We start from the raw sequence: 23753 nt of genomic DNA on the forward strand, positions 1-23753 counted from the left end.
AAAAGTTCAACTTGTAAGTTTAAAAGAATCGCATGTGATTAGTTAAAATGCGCAACACTGTAAAAATGCTTAAAATTAGTTACACAATCAACACTTTGTAATCATTTTCATTTTCTTACAATTAAGTGCCATTTTTGCCCCAACTGGCTGTGGCCAGCCTTACACACGCTCATGATAAAGTATCTAAAGAATAAGAATGGTCAATTTTGATTTCATGGTGACTTTCAAGCTTGCTGAGTGAACTATGAAACAATAACATCAAATGACAGGAAGTGTGGGACAATGCAAAGCAACTCAAAACTAGATTGCATCCATTATAATCAATAAAATATACTTTGCTGTCAACTGACTTGCTAAGTTTGCAAAACTGAGAGTTAACATACATACTGATTTGCATGTTACTCTTTCTTTTCTTCCTCTCAAGGACACTGATATCTAATGTTCCCCTCTCTTTTCACCTCTGAACATCTTCCACATGTTCTATCTCCAGCATTCATCAACTCATGTCTACCTAATAGTATCTTTCCCCATCGTATTTAAGTGGGCTCAGATAACAGCTATGCTCAAGAAACCTAAACCTATTAGTGCAGTAAAAACAAAACAAAAAAAAAAACAATAGAAATGTCCCACACAGAGTCATTGAAAAAAAAAACATGCTCACTCGCACTCTCTGTTCCCTTGGGAAGATGTAGTTTCTCCACCTTCATCTGATCTGCTGAGATCTCACAACCTTCAAGACTGAAGACACACCACTTCTCTGAGCATTTAAACCGTAAACAAATGTAAATACATTCTATACTTCTCTGGTTTATCCTTGAAATCTGGTGTTGCTGATGCTATTAATATTAGCTTTTGTGCTTGTCCTCTTTTATACTGTAAGTCACCTTGGATAAAATCATATCTTAAATGATTAAGTCTAAATGAATACATGTAATAAAAGTGAGAAAATCAGCAGCCAGAGTGAGTGTGCATTACACAGAAACAGAAAAGTGAAGAAGAATTGACTTCTGGCCTTGGTAAAAGGCTGCTTTATTCCGAAAAAGAGTGTGTGTTGCTCTTTTATAGAGACAGAAGGGTTGAGTGCAGTCTAATATTCAGACTGGAGAAGGTCTTTAACCAGCCAGTTCACGGACACGGCAACCTTAAAACAAGTCGTTTTTTTAACAGTTGACTTGACGGATTCAAGTCTTTGTACTGAAAAGTTACATTAAAATGTATTCAAGTAAACAGTTTACTCTCCTGGAAAGTCTGATTTGAGATCAGTGTCTGAGGATTAAGAATATGATTCTAGCTCAGTTTTTGAGATCACTACTTGTGTGCAAACTCACATAAATCTGAGCCTGAAAATAATGTGCAACAGACTTTGGCAAAAATGTTTAATTTGTGCAGAATTAAGCATCATAAAACTCCATTAGGACCAAATCCCAGGCCCAGTTTGAGGGCTCCCCGTTGCTGGTAGTCATTTGTCAATATCTGAAATTCTTTTATCACATTTTTTCAATTTCCTTTTCTCTTTCTTTTTCTTTTCTATACCTCTGTACTCCTCTCTTATAATGTTAAGATCAGACCTAAACTGGTTTAAATGAAGAGCTGGGATGTAATACTGGGGTACCCAGTTATCTATTGAAATATCTGTCCAGGGCCATTACCTGAACCAACCAATAGATCCATTTTGGAAAGTAAATGCCAGCTCATTTTTCCACCGCTGTCTATTACAGGAGATAATGGACTCTCTGCCCACTCCACCTGGCATTTGCCATTACTGCTACCGCACGGAAACCAGTTGGAGAAATAACTGTAATTCAGAAATAATTACGAATGGCATTCTGCAAAATTAAACTTCGCCTCCCGAGAAGTGGTATGAGCAGCATATGACTGAATGAAAAATTCAACTCGGTGCCCTCTCTTTCTCTTACTCAGTCTTTCTCCACTCAATTCCCCAGCAAAGCATGGAGAGGTCTTGAAAAGGAACACACAGTTCTTTAATTTGTCTCCTTTTCCTGCTTGTGTTTCGCTATTGCCAACTGAATTGGAGCTGACAAGCCTTATTGGACCATGAAGAAATACCAAAATTTGCAGATTAGGCCACTTCACTATTCTGTGAAAAATTAATTAGGCTACTTTAGTTTAAGGGTTTTAAAAGTTAGTGGGGTGAGGTGAATTGAAAGAAATTGAGAAAGTTCCAGTATAAATAAATTTGGAGCAAAATTAGTTAACTCCAACTAATTAGCTCATTAGACCTTAGTCATAGCAAAGGTATTTTGCAGATGAAAATGAGGTTATAAGGGATAGGCCTACTTACAGTCTTAATATGTTGGTTTGGCAAGCAATACGTTTTGAGAAAAAGACTATATATATATATAGTCAGCTGAACAATTAGCATTTTAAACAACAGTACAGTCCTGTTAAACTACTTGTATTTCTAATGGCCCCTTTTTCATTCCTGTCAGAAATTAAATATGTATAAAAAACTAAAAACAAAACAATGTTGAAAACTTTTACATTATACTGCATTCAGGTGTCAGAACAAAAGGACTGTAGCTATTCAACAGCGCATGCAAATATTGCTGTGCACCTGTAAATTTTTATTTATTTAAATGTTTTAGTTAAGATTAAGAAAAAGGCTAATAAAAAGTGCATCACAATGGCGTCCCCCAAAGTAAGTTAAATAAAAAAGCTTGGGGGAGTCGTACGAGTAGGTACAAGTGCATAGTTGCATGGTTCCAGTAGCTATAGCCTATATGCGTAACTTTTTGAAGTAATTTATCATAGTTGACTTTCAACTTATTCAAAGCGCGCGCACTACGTAAACACTAAGCAGAAGTCGCGTTAGCGAGAGAAGGTAGCAACAGCTCGCTGTGCGATTCTTTGAAGACTCTGTAATTACCATCTAAGTACTCTCATCATTTATTTATTATTCATTTATTACGTTTAAATATGATATGACTACGTGTTTTGTTTAAAAGTAGTTAAAATAGGCCTACTTGACGTTTAATGGCGCACTGTTCCAGCTTCCAGGCGGTCAAAAGATCACTCAGTTGCAGTGCAGAACGAGCATCAACAGAAGATTGCGCCTGTCTTTAAAATGTATGAACAAAACTGTATTATAAGGTCAGTATTCCTGAAAATAAATAAATAAACAAAAAATTCACAGACCAATGAATATAAATAAGTTGCAAGTGTTTTAATGTGGTAAAATCACATTAAGGAATTCTGGTGGACACTAGTTACCGTGAACTTAGACCATGGACATGGTGAAGTGTGGTATGATATGGTAATTTCCTCTAGTCCCGTTGATTTGTCATAACTTGTAAATCTCTGCCTCACGCGGTTAATAGGGGCGGCTCCGGGAGGGCGCGGCTGCCAGTGACGCGCGCTTCTAATCTTTATATCCAAAAACTGATTTCTGCCAAAGTACAATCAGGCAAAGTGCGCTATTAGGACACTAGCATGTGCTTGCATGTCTCTCTCTCTCTCTCTCTCTCTCTCTCTCTCTCTCTATCTCTCTCTCTCTCTCGCTCGCGTCTGTTGCTAACTTCAGTGCTCTTCTTTCTCTTCGTGCGCGCAGTAAATCAGATATATAGGCTGCGCAGCGCGTTTCCAGCTGATCAAACAGATCTCTGCTCTGTTCTCTCCAGCTCACCTCACCTGCTGCCTGCATGCTGTCGGTAAGTGCATCTCTAACTATTAACCACCGTACTAAAACGGTGATCATAGTTTCCTTTCATTAAAAAATGTGCTAAATTAGTGATAGTTACCAATGTCTTCAAAACAGAAACTGAACAAAATGAAAGAGATACTCAAAGCTTACAATGTCTGAAGGATTATGATTTTACCCAAGTGACAGTAACTATAGTAACTCAGGTATTTTGCCGGAAGCTATGGTTACCATTGCGTTAATTGTTAGTGTTCATTTGACACAAAAGGTTTACTAATCAAGATGTTGTTAAACTTTGAACACTTTTGAAATAGTTAAAGAGTGCGCATATGATGCCCAAAGATGTTGCCTTGGTAGGCTGCTGAATAGGCTTTGAGAGATAGAAAGAGAGAGAAAACAAAAACACTTTATGAAACTTGTTGCAGTGGTTGAATAAATGTAGGGTAGAGCAGGGGCGAAAGTACCATTTTTCAGAAAAACATCATTTTAAAAGATCATGTTGTAGTAGACATATACTGTATATATTTCTGCTGTGGCCAGTAACTCAGAAGTGTGGTCCATCAACACCAGGTGGTATTTTGTAGAAATGTATAAAGTTTTCAGTATAATTTTACTTTGAACATAAGCCGCACTTGTTACTTTCGACCCCATCAATTGGGACGAAAGTAACACAACAATATAAGATAGATTTTTTCTGTTACTCTTATTTTTCTTAAATATGCCTGATTGTGACCTTGTTAATATGTAGCTGCAAACATATTTTGTCCTTTATCTTTGCAAAAAAAATATTAAATTACATTTTCAAATTTTCATTTTAAATGTAAGTTTCATCAGATGCCTCAAAACCTGACTGTAATTTTATTATCGTCAATTTCAATGTATTTTTATAAAACGTTTTTTTCAACAGAATGTACAATATAAAAATGTAATTACATTAGCATAATAAAAAAACTCTAAACATAATGTAACAGTAGGCCTGTTTATGTTTCCATCAGTTGTTTTTATGCATAAATTGAAAATGTGCTTTAAAACATCTGGAAACACTGCAAATTCATAGGTGGAGATGTAAAGGCTAAGACATGGCTAAAACCTAAATATAAATGCGATATAAACGCCCTCTCAAAAACATCTGGATAAAACCAGACCTCTGTCTGTCTTTCTGACCCTCACTCAGACATATTCTTTTGGTATAATATGACATAAACATTTGTAAGAAATGTTGCAAGACACAGAAATTCACAATATAGCATGCACTGGAACAAAATAAATACTTTTTGTCACTGTAGTGGGACAAAAATAACAACTTTTAAATGAGGAAATCACGTGATATTTCTCAGCTCCGTCAAGGATTGCTTGCTGAATATGCTGTCATAGCTGGGAATGCAAATGCAGAAAGAGGCTCAGAGAAAATCGCTTTGTTACTTTCGTCCCACGTTACTTTCGACCCCGCTGTCCCCTAATGATTTGATGTTTAGGTGACGATAACCCAAGTGTGCTTCAATATAACTTTGCCCAGGGACCCCAAAAGAGCAACAAGGGTATGCTAGAAAATATAACATATAAAAAGTATAATAAGCATGTTTTATAATAATTTTATGTAACGCAAATGACAATATAGTTTTTTATCCTTTCTTCTATACATAAAATAAAATCAAATAAATATTTATTTCACGGTTTATATTTTAGGAAGGGAGTTCCTCTTTAGGTTCCTCAAAACAGTCCTAATCTAGTTTAAGCCAGTGATAAAAAAGATGTTATAACTTTTGGAATAACAGTTTAATACTGTTTATTTATTGATTGATTGATTTTTAATACTTTTTTTATTAATTTAATTAAATTAAATTTAAATGTTAATGCTAAAAGCCTTGACAGACAGTTTTTATTGTCTCTGCACAAACACGGTCTATTACTCAATGTGGATCGTGATAAGATTAACAAATAATAAAAAGATAATAACATTAGTGATGAGTTATAGGCATGAGTTCAATGACAGAAGGAGATCATAAAATTTTAATGAGACAGGATAACTGTTTTCTGTTTTCTTTTTATTTATTATGCTATTTAAAAGCCCTTGCTACGTGTCCTGCATTTAAGCTAATTGAGACTTGTTATGGCACTTATATATCATTGCTCTTTTGTTGTTTCTGATTGCTTCCATTGTCCTCATTTGTAAGTCGCTTTGGATAAAAGCGTCTGCTAAATGAATAAATGTAAATGTGTAACAGACTGCCACCTGAACGGTGTAATTTATTACAAAAAGAGTGTTTCAAATAACACATTCATTAAGTATGGTATTAAAATGACCATCTGTTGGAGTTTAGTATTCCTGTTTTCAGGAATCTCAGAGGCCAAGGGCAAGACTTCCAAAATATCTGTTCTGCAGATACATCATCCAAAACCACAACCCCATGTAACTAAAACAAGGATCTGCTACAACATTCAGTTTGTTTTATGAGTGGTGGTGGCACTAAAAAACCCTTTAGAAACAAGTTTTTGAGGAACAGCTATTTGTCATCTTTGTTTTCTGTGAACCTGCCTGCACACACTACATCTACACTGCCAAAAGCACATGCTTGAATTAAAGATTTATCAGATAAATACACAATGTTTCTATGTATTAATGTCTTTTTACATAAATTTTTTACATGCAAGAGTTGTCTTGGCCAAAATTTCCTGGTGAAAAGTGTAAAGAGTAACTCAGTGTGGCAGGTTGATTCAGTCTTATGCAATGTTTTTGACTTGAATAAAACCAGCTAATGTAGATACCACATTCTTTGGTTACCTGACAAAACTTTTTTTTTAGCGTGAGGACCACCAGTACATCCACTTTCATTCTTCTTTCTGTCCCTCGTGTTATAGAACTTCAAATTTTCATCATAGCTTCATCAGTTATTATTATTATTTTTTTATCCTCCAAAATCCTTTTAAAAAATTCCATATAGAACATACTGAAAATTGCTGGGAGACATTACCTCTTCATTTCATGTGTCTCAGGAAGACACCCAAGAGAATGTGAAGAAGGGGAAGAAACACTCTTTATCAGTTTAGACAGAGGTCCTTGTCCTCTTGAGCAATGGATGAGAACTCACACTGGATATAATGGCCTGTTATCATTCAAAATCAGTGGTATTTGTGATGATGGCTACAGATGGCATCCTTTTAAAAACACTAGACTATTATTCATTTAACATATGCACAAATAAACCATTTGCTGTGTTTACTTATAACTCCTGTAAAATACTGTTTTCATGAAAAAGCTACTAGAGGTGTAATGGCTTTTAAGCATTTAAATGAGATATTGCTGGGTTTGGGGTTAGCAGCAGGAGGTGTTATCCATGGGCACAACAAAAACACACACATACATACGCGGGTGGACTGTTCTGGTGACAGGTTTGTGTGACAAGTAATAGGAGAATTGGATCAAAATGTATAGACTGTAATCAGTCTGTGTCATTTAGCAATCTCAAAAATCATGCTCTCTAATTTTCTCTCTTAATATTTGTGCCAGAGAATGCTCAGTCTAGAGCAGCTTTTCTTATCACCCCTCACTCCCTGCAAAAGAAGCAAGCCTCAATTAGGAAAGCATGAATAGTGTCAGCGATCGGAGTGGTTTCAAGCATGAAGAACGTGCGTGTATACACAGATGTGTGTGCTTGATTATTTATTTGAAGCTTTACTTCAGTTGCAGATGCAAGGCTCAGTTAGGTGATGTGGGCCTTTATATGCCTGATGTGATATAAATTGAAACTTAATTATTGTGTAAGTTCAAAGAAATCTCAAGTTGGAAGGAGGACCTTATTAGGATGGAGAAAAGTTCTCCCAGGGACTGTTTGTGTGTGTGATATGTGTAGGGGTTTCTTTGTCCTGTCCTTGGCCTTTTGTTCAGTGGTATGTGTGTCTGGATTGTAGCCAATCTGAGCTTTACAAGAGCGACAGGAGGGAAGTGCTTTCTCTGTCTTCCAATGAAATTTTCATTCAAAAGTTGCTTGAGTTACCATGACCATGCTTTAAAAATATTTAAAATTGTTATTAAAAGTATAATAAATCTAAACTTTTGGCATGGTTGCATGTGTGATTTTCATATGTTGAAATATAAGGTGCAGTCTGTTTAGTTTAATGGATTTTTTTTGTGCTCTTGTACTTAGACCATCTGTTTCACACATGCATGTGTGTATCATATTCCAGTGTGTTTGTCAGGAGTATTTCCAAGGAGTCTGTGTAAGACAACAAGCAACAAGATAGCAATAAAACAAAACAAATATTATGGATTATGAAGCCAAATGTTGTATGAACTGCATTTTCCCATAAAGTAATTAAAGAAATAAAGTAAATTTCCATTTTCATTATAGAGACAGAGGCAGATAAAGGTAAAGAGGGAGGTAACGTCTCTTCTGCCTCCGTTGAACTCATTTTTATTCACAGAGAGGTCTTAGATGGTTGAATAAATTGAATGGCAAAATTGCAATAAAACAAGGACAGCATTTTAGAGTTATGGCTTGAACAATAGTGCACCTGCTCCAGACAGGTGCTTATGAGGGATGTTCAAGTTCAGTTCCAGGGTTCCAGTGGTTTTAAAATGGTGATTTCCAGGCCTGGAAACTTTTAAAGCTTAAAATTTTTATAGGGGTCATATGATGCGATTTCAATTTTTCCTTTCTCTTTGGAGTGTTACAGGCTCTTGGTGCATGAAGAAGATCTGTAAAGTTGCAAAGACTAAAGTCTCTAATACAAAGAGATATTCTTTAGCAAAGTTAAGACTCTGCCACGTCCCCCTAAAAACGGTTCATTCAAATGAGCCCCCACATGTCTGCGTCACTATGTGACTATTTCTATAGTGAATATAATATGTAGATGCTTAACTGTAACTTGTTTCATCAGCCAAATTTGTTTCTTTTGAGTGAATTCCTTACGAAATTATTTTTTAACAATTCTTCTCCTTTAGTAGCATGAACAGCTAGAAAGGTCATAGAGAATCATTGGTTAGAAAGTGTGGGAACCAAGTGTTCTATACTGCTATCATACACCCCCTGTCTCTCTCTGTCCCATTCTTAATGCTGTTCTTGTGCACTGTTTAAAATGAAGAAAATCATTAAAAAGCATAATATAATATTATACTTTATATGCCATCAAATGCGTTTCATTCATTCGTTCATAACCACTCATACCCCACTTCACTACCTCCCCCCCCCCCCCCCCCCCCCCCCGCTGACACAGTTTTGCATAGGGCCCCCAGAAGTCTATGATCTACGGAGCCCCGCACATGACATGCAAGAAAAAAATTAATAAATTGTGCACACTCTTGATGTACTAAAATGTGCACACTCTTGATGTACTAAAATGTGCACATGCTTACTATTTCATTCCCTCAATTTGATAATGTGTTCCCTTAATATGCTATATCGTGGGAACAATTTATTAATTCGAGTTAGTGAATCGTGCGCATAATTTATAAATTGAGGGAACTGATTAGTAAATCTTGCACACTATTAAAATTTTTTCCCTGTATGCCATGTGCGGGGCTTCATAAGGATTGGCACTAATTGAATGAATCAACATTTTTTAACGAAGCAAGTGATTCTATGATTCAGTAACCCATTCATAAAGACAGTAGTCACCTGCCTCGTTTCTGAAATAATCACCCGTTTTCATGAATCTGTTGAATGAAGGACTAAATGACTCTTTAAAACTCTTTAAAATTATAGTTTTTAGAAAGAAATCGGAATCGGCATGTCACACTTAAAAAAAATAAAATAAATCGGAATTCGTAATCGGCCAAGAAAATTGCATTCGGTGCATCTCTACTTTCTATTTATCAAAGAATCCTTAAATAAATGTATCACAGTTTCCACAAAAATATTAAGCAGTAAGGGTATTTTCAACTCTGATAATAATAATAAATATTAGTTGAGCTGATGTTTTCTGAATGATCAATGAGGTCTTTGCCCTCACTGGAAAAAATTATTATTATTTTAAAATTAAAATTGTTTTTTTTTTCCTTATCAGATATATTATGTATTACCCAAGACCCAGACAGTGGACTTTGCCTCCTCATTGCAGTCATTCGCATACTACTGGTGTGTTTATTAGTGCTGGTTTATTGTATGTGTTCTATTTACAATGTGTGCTTTATTATGTCTGCATTTACAGAGAATGTTCAGCGTAATGTTTCCGGGTATATTCTTTATGGACTTGTGTTCTTCTCTCAGACAGAACACAATGTTTCAGGAGTTGTCTCAGTAATAACGTTAGCTCAGCGACATCTCACCTTTATTCTTTGTGTTTACTGAGGCAGCAGGCCAGATCTCTGACCTAAGACCCACAGATGCCCTTTAGCCTAGAGAAAAGGGAATGCTGGGAATTAAAGTAAAGTTTGTAGTTTTGAGTGTTTGTAGAATTTTTTTCTTTTTTTACATAATCTCTTAAACATAATTAATAGTAATGCCCATACAATTCTGAACTAAATAAAGAGTTTTTGAGTGATTTCACCTGCATGAAATATATAGAAAATATTATATTACTAAATAATTTCTGTAATGATTCTCTGTAAAGGGATTTCAGGCATTGTTTTAGACCCAATATATGATGATGGCTTTAAAAAAATCATAATAAAATATAATATACATGATCTTAAAATAAACTGCAGCAAAACATTTCTTATTCCTTATTTTAACTTGTTTTCCATTTTATTTTATTTTTTATTAAGATACACTTGAGAAGCAACATTTCTTAAGGTATCAAGTGATTTATTATTATTATTATTTATTTATTTTGTTAGAAATTTTTTTTTTTTTTTTTTTGGCAAATGTATCAAATTTATGTGAGTTTATGCCTAAATCAAGAAAACATATCTGCCAATGGGGTAAGACAAATAAAGTTATTTCAAAGGGGAAACAAGACTATTTTCTGACGCCATTGGCTGTTATTTTTCTTGTTTTAAGCAAACACAGTTTATTTTGTTAAATATTTCAGAACCAAGACTTAATCTTAAATCAGTTTGCTTCTCAAGTAAATGTGTTTTGCTTTATGAATGTTTGGATATCTGTGATAGAAAATAAGGCAAGTTTACTAAGTAAGAAAACAATTTTTTAGTCATAGGACACAGTGAATTCAAGAGTGTCCTGTGATTCTGATCTAATATAGAGACAGATTATGGAAACAGAAAGTCACACACAAACACACAGCTCTCTTAATTTAATTTTCACCACGGGGAGTAGGAGGATTTGGATGGATGTCTTTATGTGTGCTTCTAGAACAAGGAAAAGAAGCCAACATTTTCAGCTTTTTTTAAGTTCAACTCTAAAACACTACACAATAAACTGCATAATTCAATATACTGGTAAACACCAGTAAAATAAATTACTTAGTAACGATTGTGGTTATCTGCATTTTTTCTCTCTCATGTTTTCCTCTCTTGCTTTCATTCTAACAACTGTGATTTGTTGTTTTTCTATATTTGTATAAAAAAACACACCTCAAACACATTATTTTCAAAAATAATTTTCTTTTTGAAGAATGATTTATGGTTTATTTGGTGACACCATAGGTGATGCTGACTTGAATTATTTTAATGAACCTGCAGTGGCTACATACTCTCATACATACATCTCTCCCTCTCCCACACACACACACACACACACACACACACACACACACACACACACACACACAGATGCTGCCTTGCAGTTTATTCAGGCTCTTTTGGGAATTCTCATAGTTTATTTGTTCATCTCTGGTTTCAGTGTTACATGAAGCACAGTGGACTCTGGACCTTTGTGACAAACATTTTAAAAGAACTTTCTCCTGCATCTCTTACTAAATAAACATTTGAATTAAAACCAATGCTGACCTGATGTGCCTCTATTTTATGCTCCATTAACTGACCATCTACAAGTTGAGTGAGTGAGTGACATGACATACAGCCAAGTATGGTGACCAATACTCAGAATTCATGCTCTGCATTTGACCCATCCAAAGTGCACACACACACACACCCGGAGCAGTGGGCTTCCATTTATGCTGCAGCACCCAGGGAGCAGTTGGGTGTTTAATGCCTTGTTCAAGGACAACTCACTGTGGTATTGCCAGCCCGAGACTCAAACCCACAACCCTAGGGTTAGGAATCAAACTCTAACCACTAGGCCAAGACTACACTGTCATGAAAATGACAGATCCTTATAGTTATAGATATCTTTACTGATATCCAAACCAAAAGAAATCTTTGAAATTGACTTGAAATCTTTAAAGCATTTTTGGACAGTTGCGAGTAGAATATTATAACCTCAATCACAAGTAAATTATTCACATGCTACCTCATTTCCTGGAGTAGCAGCTTTCAATATGTCATCTTCAAAACACTCCCCCAGCCAAAAAAAAGCAGTTATCTTGTCTGGTTTGGTGTGATGAATCTCCAAGAAGAGAGCAGTGTAACCGGAGGCTGTTTACCTCCCTCTGCAGTCTCTTTGCATCATGTATTTTGGACAGAAGAAATAATTATTTGAAACTATGCATCATGTTCCTCTGTGACGTTTTTCTATTTTTCCAGTCACTTTTCCATAGAAGATTTTGTAAGGATTTTCATCTGCTAATAAAACAGTGTAGAAAAACATTAATTAAACAGTTAAAAAAAACATTGCAGAAATGCAGGCATTACTTACTGTATATGACACTTACAGGAAATATTAAAGGTTTGTGCAATATGTACTTTACAGTTTAAAGGTTTAGGGTTGGTAGTTATAGTATATTTTAATATTTTATTTATTCCTGTGATGGCAAAGCTGATTTTTCAGCAGCTTTTACTCCAGTCTTCAGTGTCACATGATCTGTTCAAAAGTTTTTTTTTTTGTGAAAGAAATTAATACTTTTTTTTTTCAGCAAGAATGCATTAATCCAATCAAAATGACAGTGTGGGCATTACAATTTCACAATTTTAAATAAATCCTGAAAAAAATGTAGTTTAAAAAAGTAAGAATTTCTTAAACAAAAAAAAAACAAAACATACTGACCCCAAACGTTTGGACGGTGCTGTATGCTTAACATGCAGAGGGTGTAAGTGTTACTCTGATATCTGACTTCCTTTTTTAAATGTCCTTCAGCAAGCACTTCCTCTGACACAGTTGGGCCTACAATTCAGTAGTCTGTTAAGCCAGGACCTCGCTTGAGTTCTCCAGAATGAGCTCCTCCACTGGTCCGGCCCCAGCGTCAGCCTCCCCTGTCCAGGCCAATCGAGGGAACTCGCCTAACATCTTACCACTTCTGTACACGTCCCAGCTCGGCATGGACAGCCAGACCATCTGCATTCCATCTCCGTATGTGGAAGCCTGTCAGGATTATTCACCACCGCACGGGGGAGAGATCAGCCACGGAGCCTTAACGCTCTACAGCCCCGTGTCCTCACCAGTGCTGGGGTACACTCATCCTCCTGTGTCCGAAAGCCTGGTCCCTTTAAATTCAGCAATCTTCTGGCCTCCCCACCCCACACACTCTACGCCGTCTCTGCACTGCCCGTCTCCACTGGCCTACAGGGAAACACATGCACACACCACCTGGGAGGACGCCAAGACACACATTAACCAGAGCAGGTGGGAAAACTACAGATCACATGCAGTGTCTTAATAATTAATATCTGCCTTTAATCTCCAAAGCTGGAGATAGTTCTGTTACCATAGAGACAATAAAATCCTTGTTACCAGATAAAATGTGGTAAAATTTAGTTTTTTGTTTTTTATTCAGGTGCTTGCTAAAATTTATTGAATCATGCAACTTTTTGAGCAGATACATGATATTTTCTAATCTGACTTATTGCAGGGCAGATAATAAAACACGTCTGTTCATGTCTGTTCTGATAGGATCGCGGACAGCGGGGAAGAAATGATTCTAAATGCAAATGAGAAAATTTATCTATAATTGTGCATAGCTCAGGAAAAATATTTAAACTATTATATGAAACATAAGAATTTAAAAATGCATTAAAAGCTGTAATATGAAATATTACTGAACTTGTGTTCTATGATGTTTTTAATATTCCCTTTGTCACTTCTTTGTAAAATCTAGCTAAATTAGGCAGATGTGAACAGTACCAAACAAGCAAATACATATGTATATATTATATTATCACAAAGTTACATTGATCATAAAATTATCAAATTAAACAGTAATAATAATTTCCAGGATTTTCCAGGATCCAGGATCTGGGCAATTTCCTGAAATAAAAACATATTGAAAAATAGTTTTATCTCAGCTAGTCGGCAAAGCAACATTTAGCGCCCCCCCCCCCCATATATATATATATATATATATATATATATATATATATATATATATTTAAAAACACTTAATTTAAAATGTTTATGGAATATATAATAATAAATGTGAATTAATAAAAACTAGTTCACACAGCAAGAACTCTTCACATTTATTTAAAAAGAAAAATCTCCTTGCCCTTTTTTTTTTTTTCTTTATCTGTACCTTCATCTTTTCTGTTATAGTTCTGTCCTTACTCATGCAAAGCTGTTAGGGCAGCAACTGGATGGTGATGATGGCTTGAATCCCTCACCAGGCATTTTGGGTAAAGGAGACACACACTTCTGTGCGGTGTGTCATGACTACGCCTCTGGGTATCACTATGGTGTCTGGTCATGTGAGGGGTGCAAGGCTTTCTTCAAACGGAGCATTCAAGGTAACGTTGGTCAAGGTAACCATTTAACATAAACACATGCTCTTCAGATGAAATACCATGTTAATTAATCGAGGGTTTTGCCATTTTGAGTTTTTCTAAGCAGTTTTTTTCATAAATCCTCAAACACTCTACTTTTTCTGTGCATGGATTTCTTTCAGAATGCCAGGGCCAGTCCTCTGAGTTCCCCCAATGAGTCTGTTTTGACCTTTCAGTAAATAGACACTACTCAAAAAGCCAGAAGACATCAGTATTTACAAATGCTACACTACTACACTTTTTTTCCCCCGCAGATTAAATTAATTCCATGCAAACAAATCCAAGGATTATACAGGAATATTTTTTTTGTTTAGATTTTTTTTATTATTACTTTTAACTTGGGGAATTTGTGGCCTAGTGGTTAGAGAGTTTGATTTCTAATCCTAAGTTTGTGTGTTCGAGTCTTGGGCCTGCAGTACCATGATCGAGGTGCCCTTGAACAATGTACTGAACCCCCAAAATGCTCCCTGGGTGCTGCAGCATAAATGGCAGCCCACTGCTCTGGGTGTGTGTTTATGATGTGTGTGTGTGTGTGTGTGTGCACTTTGGATGGGTTAAATGCAGAGCATGAATTCTGAGTATGGGTCACCATACTTGGCTGTATGTCACTTTTAGTTTTACTTTTATAGCTTTTTAATTTGATGGCAAAACAGTTTTGGATATATTATATTTGGAAATATTATTTGTTATATTGAAATATGTTTTAAAATGTAATGTTTTTCTCTTATGAAAAAGCAGAATTGTCAGTCTAGTCTTCAGTGTCGCATGATTCTTCAGAAATCATGCACCACCCGTTTCTTATTATTATCGATTTTAAGAACAGTTGTGCTGTTTAAAGGGGGGTGAAATGCTCGTTTTCACTCAATATCCTGTTAATCTTGAGTACCTATAGAGTAGTACTGCATCCTTCATAACTGCAAAAAGTCTTTAGTTTTATTATATTCATAAGAGAAAGATAGTCTGTACCGATTTTTCCCGGAAAAACACGAGCCGCTGGAGGCGTGACGTGTGGGCGGAGCTAAAGAGTCACGAGCGCGAATAGGCTTTTGTGTTGAGAGCATGTGGAAGCTGTGACATTACTGTGAGGAAAAAACATCATCCAAGACAAACCATGGCTAACAGTCAGATTCAGCCGTTTATTTATGATCCAGAATCAGATCCCGAGGCTGAAACTGAACGAGAGCAGCAGTAGCAACGACTCGCTCCGAGCGGGGCTCGAACCCGGGTCTCCGGCATGGGAGGGGACGCACTAACAAGGAGGCAGAGATATTTGAAGCAGTTTTACTCACCGCCTGCGGTTCCAACACACGATCGTGACCCTTTCTCGTTGGGATTGCATCATCCTTAAGAAATAAACGATACGCAAATCCGTCGTCAAACTGGGCCTTGTTGTAAAACAAGCATCTTCGAAATGCAGGGAACAAACAAAAACACTTGCACAACTCCGTTGATGCTCTGTAAAAATAAACTCCATCCACTGGTCCCTTAATGCTGTTTTTTTTTTGGTAATCTGTGCAGGGTTGTCTTGCCCTGGCAACCAAAAACACACTTCTTTTGTGACTTTTCGCGACGCTCTCGCTCTGATCAGTGAATCGCTCTGATCAGTGAATGCCTCTGCTCTCAGCCTCGCTATACGGGAGCGCGCGCTCTTCCAGCAGAAGTGCCTTAGGACCCATATAAGGAAATTCCGCTCCATCTAACATCACACAGACCCATACTCCAAAAAACTTTCCGAAACTTGTGACAAATCGGAAGGAGTATTTTTGGAACAGAAATACTCCTTCAAACGTACAACTTAATTTTTGAAACTTTGTCCATGTTTAGCATGGGAATCCAACTCTTTAACAGTGTAAAAAACTCAGTATGCATGAAATAGCATTTCACCCCCCCTTTAATAGGTTCATGGAAACCATGATAAAAAAAAAAATTCTGATCGAAAGGAAGTTAAAAAAAACCAATTTAATTGAAATATACGTCTTTCTTTCAAGCTTTTGAAAGGTAGATTGTACGTTTAATTATATTCTCTTAATTTCTAAAGGTAAGATTTCAAACTTACTTATTACTAATATAAGCTCATGTTTCTGGAAATTAATCCCATACAAAAATGAGAGTGTATACAAAAAAATTAGTTTCACTCAGAAATTGGTAGTAAATTTCATTTTAAAAAAGTGTTTTCTTCTTAATTTAACCAAGACATCCAAGGATGTGAGTTTAATTGAATTTTTTTCTCTCAATCTTCTTCAGGTCACAATGATTATATTTGTCCAGCCACCAACCAGTGCACCATTGACAAGAGCCGACGCAAGAGCTGCCAGGCCTGTCGACTCCGCAAGTGCTATGAAGTGGGCATGATGAAGTGTGGTAGGCAGCCGCCTCTTCCTTTTCTTGTGTGTAGCCACTTATTATTTCCTAGGGGATATGTCAAACTTTATATAATCTTGGACACTTGTTACTTTGGGGACCAATTCTCATTATTAAGTAACTATTAACTACCACTTTTGCATTAATAAACTCCTTATTTGCTGCTTAGTAATAGTTATATTATGCTATTTTATATTATGAATTATATTAGTATGTGCTTCATAAGTACTTATAAACAGCCAGTATGCTAATAAGCAACGAGTCAATAATGAGAACTGGTCCTTAAACTAAGGTGTTATCATATTGGACAGTGTGTGCTGTGCTGAGTGTGCACTTTTGATGCACGTGTGTAATTGTGTGTGTGAACAGGTGTGAGACGGGAGCGCTGCAGTTACCGAGGTGGACGTCATCGTCGCAACCCTCCGATCAGAGACAGCTCAGGTGGGGCGATAGGGGTCAGAGGTCATTCCCAGCCTCATTTAGAATTTCCCCTCAGTCCCACTCATCCACTCTTCCCTTTGGGGGACAGAGCTGAGGGGTGTGGCCAGAACCTCTCCCCAGAGCAGTGGTCATTCACTGTATTCTGGAGGCGGAGCCTCCTCAGATTTACCTGAGAGAGCCAATAAAGAAGCCGTACACGGAGGCCAGCATGATGATGTCACTAACCAACCTTGCTGACAAGGAACTGGTGCTCATGATCAGCTGGGCGAAGAAGATACCAGGTATGTGTTTGTATAAATACCTGAAATACTCCTTATCTGTCACTGTGTCACACATTGCACTTTTTAAGCAATGCGTAATTTTTCTGGAAATGTAATATATGACTATTATTATCCTTTATTGAGAGTGATATTGCTATACTGTATATGTTACCTATATAATTTTCATATACATACATTCTCTGGTTAGATATAAATGTATAACATACATAAAATCTATATAATAAAATTTGTATTTATATATGTAGATCATATTTGTCATTTCTAAAAGGTTAATGGGATTCAGTCATTATTTAATCTCCCTCATGTTGTTTCAAACTGGAATGATTTTCTGCCTCCTGTAGAATAAAACAAATTATTTTACAGAATATTGCTTGTCCATTCAGTGAAATGACAAAAAGCATTCAAAAAATAAAATAAAAAATTGTGTGTGTCTATGTGCAAGCACTTCCGGCATTTGAAGGGCAAGCAGCTGTGTAAGAGTGTGTTCCGACAGACATTTGTGTGTTTGTTACTCCTCGCAGGTTTTGTGGAGCTGACTTTGTCAGATCAGGTGCATCTGTTGGAATGCTGCTGGCTGGATATATTGATGTTGGGACTGATGTGGAGATCCGTGGATCATCCCGGGAAACTCATCTTCTCACCTGATCTCAAACTCAACAGGTAAAATGCCCCACTGACACTGGAAAACAGCTCCTTCCACAGCACAGATGACACACTGGAGAGGAACATACTGAATGCGTTGTTATAGACACACCTTCATGGCCCTGATATGCTCACAGCAAATTTCTTTTTCGTTCTTTGCTTAGGGGTAAAAGGAAGTTTGAAATACCTTTGCCATACACATCCTGAAACTGCTCATGCTGTTGGGAGCACATGTGGATGTTTACTTCTACAGTACTGTATAGAACTTTTTACAATAGATTTTTAAAGCAGGGGTTCTCAACCCTGGCCCTTGAGGTCCACTTTCCTGCAGATTGCAGATTGATGATACTTTCTAGTAGCCCTGAAGTCTTTGATTAGCTTGTTCATGTGTGCTTGATTAGGGTTAGAGCAAAACTCTGCAGGAAAGACCTTGAAGACCAGAGATGATCAATTTTTACTGACTGTCTACAATATATCAGATTTGTGTGTTTTGGTGGTTATTTTCCAGCTTACCTGCTTTGGTTGTTATAATGATCACAAAGCATTTAGAACTATGCAGAGTTCATTTTTTTGAAAACTGGAAATGGGGTTTATGTTGAACGTCACCTCGCCAAACCTGGAAAACAGGTTGCATCCATTTTTAGGAGAAGTTAGTATGAACTGATTAAGATGTGTATGGACTTTTAAGGTAATCAGCTAAACTAGCTAGTAGTCCTTATAGTTGGAGTTTTATAAAATTTTAATATCTGAATGTTCAGGAAAAGACACCCGAACCAAAAGTGATGAGTTTTACTGTTTTACAGAATGTCTGTTGCACACAATCTCCAACTCCTAATTTGACCTAACTCCTCCCATATTGTCTCTCTATGCAATGGCATAGGATTCATGATATCAAAACCTGAAGGATGGAAAACAAGCTGAAATATAACAGTTTGGAAGTTACTGAATAAGAAGTGTGGTTTGGATTGAATTAGTTAAAGTCAGATCTGTGTTTTTTTTCTCTGTAGAGGAGACATAATAAAAAACAACATTAACCAGATATCCCAAAAATGCATTTGTGCTGTCAATATGTAGAATTCTTTAGATTAGAATTGTTTGAAATCTGAAGGTGTCTTCCATACAGTATGTGGGATTGGCTCGTATCTTGCTTCATGGTAACATTTGAAAAACACTGATGTTTAATGGATTTATTCATTGACCTTCAGATAATCTTCAGTTGTGTGTGTCCAGTGCATGCCGTGTTTGTGTGTGTACATACACACACTGTGAGACTCGTGAACAAAGTTTTTGAAGTTCATTATGAAAACTGATCTGTTTTTGTTCTCTTTTGTTTATGCATGGCTGGCATGTTTGTATACCTGTTTATTAAATTGTGTGGAATTAAATATTCCTCTTCCTTGGTGATTATCTCTAGGGTCTTAACAAACCTTGGTGTGTTCTCATAACACAAGCTTAGTTTGCATTACTCATTTCTCACACAGCAGTGAGTGTCTGTGTGTGTGCGTGTGTGTGTGTGTGTGTGTGTGTGTGTGTGTGTGAGAAAGAAGAATGTGTGTGAGATAATGTGTACTTCCTGTGTCTTTCACCTGACACTTTAAGGTCATCTGTATTCATTCAAAATAAGCTGTGTATGTTAGCTAGTGTCATCTTTAGCTTGTTTTTCTATTAATTAATTAAATGTTTTTTAACCACTACGTACTTGGATAACTTTTTTTTCAGTACAGTTCGTATAACTGTGTCCTGACATTTTGTTAGGCTGTTTGTACCAGATGTATACAACTTTGCTTTTATTATTGTCGTTGATATATGGTGCATATAATGAAATAATAAAATATAAAAGAAATATTATTTTTTTCATGTTCTTGTGGTGGTGATGTCATTTTCTTGTGGCTTCAGAGTGATAAGTCACAAGACATTCATGGCTTAAGTGATTGGCCTTTTCCCTTTTATCTCTGTGTCATATCTTTTCTTTCTCTCTAATTTGTTCAGGGATGAAGGGACCTGCGTTGAAGGCATCATGGAGATCTTTGACATGCTGCTGGCCACCACCTCCAGATTCAGAGAACTGAAGCTTCAGAGAGAGGAATACGTCTGCCTTAAAGCCATGATCCTTCTCAACTCCAGTATGACACTACTCTGATTGTGTGTGTGTTTGTGTGTGTGTGTACGTTATTGAGCGAGATTAAAATTCAGTTTGTATCTTGTTTTTTTTCTTCCTCTGCATAAGTGTAGGGCATGCTAATTACAACTGGCAAACTATATTTACATGACTTGGGTGGGGGTTATCATGTCAATGCATCCTACCTCTTGTGTTTTAACCCTATAAAGCCTACCTTATTATCATCTTTGATACATCAATATCTTTTGTAAATTATTAAATAATCAACATGATCAAAACTTTGCTGAAAACATGCCTTCTGAACTTTGATTGATAGAGTTACTAAGGCCTTTTAGTATAATTGTAAAAATGTCCTTGATATCGATATGTCTTTTTGGTCTGAAATCTTTAATGCTTTTAAGTAAATGTAAGAATAAATTTTATATTGTAAGTAATATATAAAGAAGCCTTACTGGGCTGAAGCAATATATAAATAATACAGTCTATGTTTGGAAAGAAGGAGAAAGCGGCGCGCCTAGCGTTTTCCACGTGTTTTTAGGCACGATATGTGAACGGCCCCTAAGACTTTTATTTGTGCAGATTCTCCAGTACAATGTTGTTTGCAAATGTTTAGTCGTAAAAGCTGATAACATTGCTTTTTAACAGTTAACATTTAAAGCTTTACAAACATGTTCTGGGATCAGTTTGTCGTTTACCAGTTCAAAATTCAGTCGTGCAGACTAATTATGACTGAATGAGAGAGGTAAATGTTTAAAGATATTTGGAATGCACTTTTTTTTCTAAGTATTCACTGCTCTTTTTCACACAGCAGGTTTTTTGTGTGTGGGGTTAGGGTTATTGTGTGTGTCCAATTTTTTTTTCTGGACAACCTTCTGATGGATTTTACTTTAAATTGTGAGACCCTTTATTAATAATTTAGTTGGGGAAAAAATGGAAAAAACTAAAATATAAGTACATAAACCGATTAATCGATTAATTGAAAAAAAATCGACAGATTAATCGATTATCAAAATAATCGTTAGTTGCAGCCCTACTTCACTTGGTCAACTTTAAAGGCCAATTTCTCAATGGTTTGATTTTTTGCACCTTCAAATTCCAGATTTTCAAATAGTTGCTCTCTGCCAAATATTGTCCTCTCCTAACAAACTATACATCAATGGGAAGCTTATTTATTCATGTATACATTTTGAAAAATTTACCCTTATGACTGGTTTTGTAGTGCTGAGTCACATATGAGCTCCATAATCTCACTACAGTATATAACACTATATGAGCCATAAAAACCTGCCTTGCCTATCAAATATGATAAAAACAATCCACATAAATAGATGTTTTTTTTTCATATTCAATTAAATTTTTTTATTTTTTCATGGTATTATTTCATATGTCAGGCTTCACAGGGTTAAAACTACAGCCTGACTGCTGACTCTATGAAAAGGTTGTGGCTAGATGGTAACCTTTGGTCAGTCCTATTATCACAATATTAACAGTTGTCTCTTTAACCGCATCAGATGTTGTGATTCACTTCTGTTGTATGCTTATCAACAGGTAACTGTTCAAGATTGCCACAGACTCCTGAAGATGTGGAGAGCCGTGGGAAGGTTCTGAGGCTGCTGGACTCGGTGACTGATGCTCTAGTTTGGACCATCTCCAGGACAGGCTTGTCCTCACATCAACAGTCCATCCGGCTCGCCCATCTCCTGATGCTGCTCTCACATATTCGTCACCTCAGGTACCACAGCAGACTGGGGCCGTATTCTATCCTTTCACAGCATTTTGTTTCAATTTTCAAATTCACATTGTTCCTTTCTTCTGTCATCCTTAGCAACAAAGGCATCGAGCATCTGTCAACCATGAAGAGAAAAAATGTGGTGCTGCTGTATGATCTTCTGCTGGAGATGCTGGATGCCAACACATCCCAGAGCAGCCGGATGCTAGCGGCTCACACGAAAGCCTCTCTCCGGATGGACACACAACAGACCACAGAGATCCTCCACACATCCAAACAGCAGCCTGCATTGAAAGAGAGCAACCAGGATACCAGACACAGTCCACAGTGAGTGTATCCAAGCATGCACACTTGTGTTGAATTGAGCCATTTTTGGTAATACAGAAATCATATTTTGTGAAAAATCTACCCAAAAGTCTTAGCAAAAGATAACCAAAAGATATCCAAATGATAATCAAGATTATGTAACTGGTTGCCATTCATATGGGTAGGGTCAAATAAAATAAAAATAAAAATAAATGAATTCTTTTATTCTGCAAGGATGCATTAAACTGATCAAAAGTGGCAGCAAAGACTTTGATTTTGTTGCAAAATAGTTTACTATGTTAAAAATATTTCTATTTAAAAATATATATATATATATATGTTTTTTAAAACAGCAACAAATCATGGTTTTCACAAAATATTAAGCAGCACAACAGTTTTAACACTTATAATAAGAAATTATCTGCAAATCAGCATATTAGAATGATTTCTGAAGGATCCTGTGACACTGAAGACTGGAGTAATGATGCTGGAAATTCAGCTTTGCCATCATAGGAATAAATAGCATTTTGAAATATATTCAAATAGAAAACAGTCATTTTAAATTGTAATAATATACTTTTTTTTAACTGTATTTATGATTAAATAACTGCAGCCTTTTAAAAGTTTACCTATTCACACAATTTTTGTTTGTTTTACAAACTATGTTAAATAGGCTGTAACATGTTCAACCTGAAACATTCCTTCAACTACAGTCATGAATCATTATATATTTCACACAAGGTTTTCTCATCTAAGCTAACACATATTTGTGTCTGTCTCTATAGAGCTGAAGGGACAGTGGATAAGACATTATATCGAGTGGACGTGGACACAGACTGACAATATGCCTTTTGTGGGATAAAATCTCCCAGCATGCAGCATCGGATATGAATCCAATTTCTAAGCCACTTGCATAGGGTCATTGCATGGGGGTTTCAAAGCAGACCTGAAAAAAAAAAACCCTTAGATGACCAAACAGGGCTTTCAAATGGCACTCATTGCCCTAATCCCTTCGAAGGGTTTACTGCGAAGGGATGAGAAAAACTGTTCCTTGCAAACCACTTCTGCATCATTTTGAAATCAAAAGTCATCATCTGCATCAAAGTGTCCATCAGTTGTACCTGTTGAAATCCATCATTCCGATATGTCCTTCAGAAGTGGATTTATCTCATTTAGAATGCAGCATGAAATAATTTTCTAACATTTTCCCACACACTCCATATTTTGTCAATGGCTGGACAAACACAGTCCCAAACGAATGTGATTGGTTGAGCCAATGCCACTATTGAGCAGGCTGAGACGCTCAAATTAACAGGATGTTAATAGCTCCACTGTGTTTAGTTTTTGGGCAATTAACCTAATTTAAAGCTTAAAACAGGAAAAAATATACTGACGACACACTGACACAACAGTACGTTTCTACAGGTACCAAAACTAAATTCATTTTATTGTATTCAGCTGCATAATAAATAAATATGTGGGAAATAAACAAGTGGACACGTGCA

At 36.3% G+C, this 23753-nt stretch overlaps 1 protein-coding gene across 1 annotated transcript; it reads left to right on the forward strand.

Moving 5' to 3' along the window:
• Positions 1-3416: 3416 nt before the first annotated feature.
• esr2b (estrogen receptor 2b) lies at positions 3417-23751 on the forward strand. Its single transcript, XM_026223704.1, is given in 11 exon segments — positions 3417-3668; positions 12751-13236; positions 14143-14333; positions 16614-16730; positions 17100-17294; positions 17297-17452; positions 17974-18112; positions 20084-20217; positions 21762-21945; positions 22039-22269; positions 23034-23751. Coding segments are annotated over 10 exon segments (1812 nt in total). The 5' UTR covers positions 3417-3668; positions 12751-12826; the 3' UTR covers positions 23089-23751.
• The last annotated feature ends 2 nt before the right edge of the window (positions 23752-23753 follow it).

The sequence above is a fragment of the Carassius auratus genome, chromosome 38, assembly GCF_003368295.1.
Source record: "Carassius auratus strain Wakin chromosome 38, ASM336829v1, whole genome shotgun sequence".
Classification (NCBI taxonomy): Eukaryota; Metazoa; Chordata; class Actinopteri; order Cypriniformes; family Cyprinidae; genus Carassius; species Carassius auratus.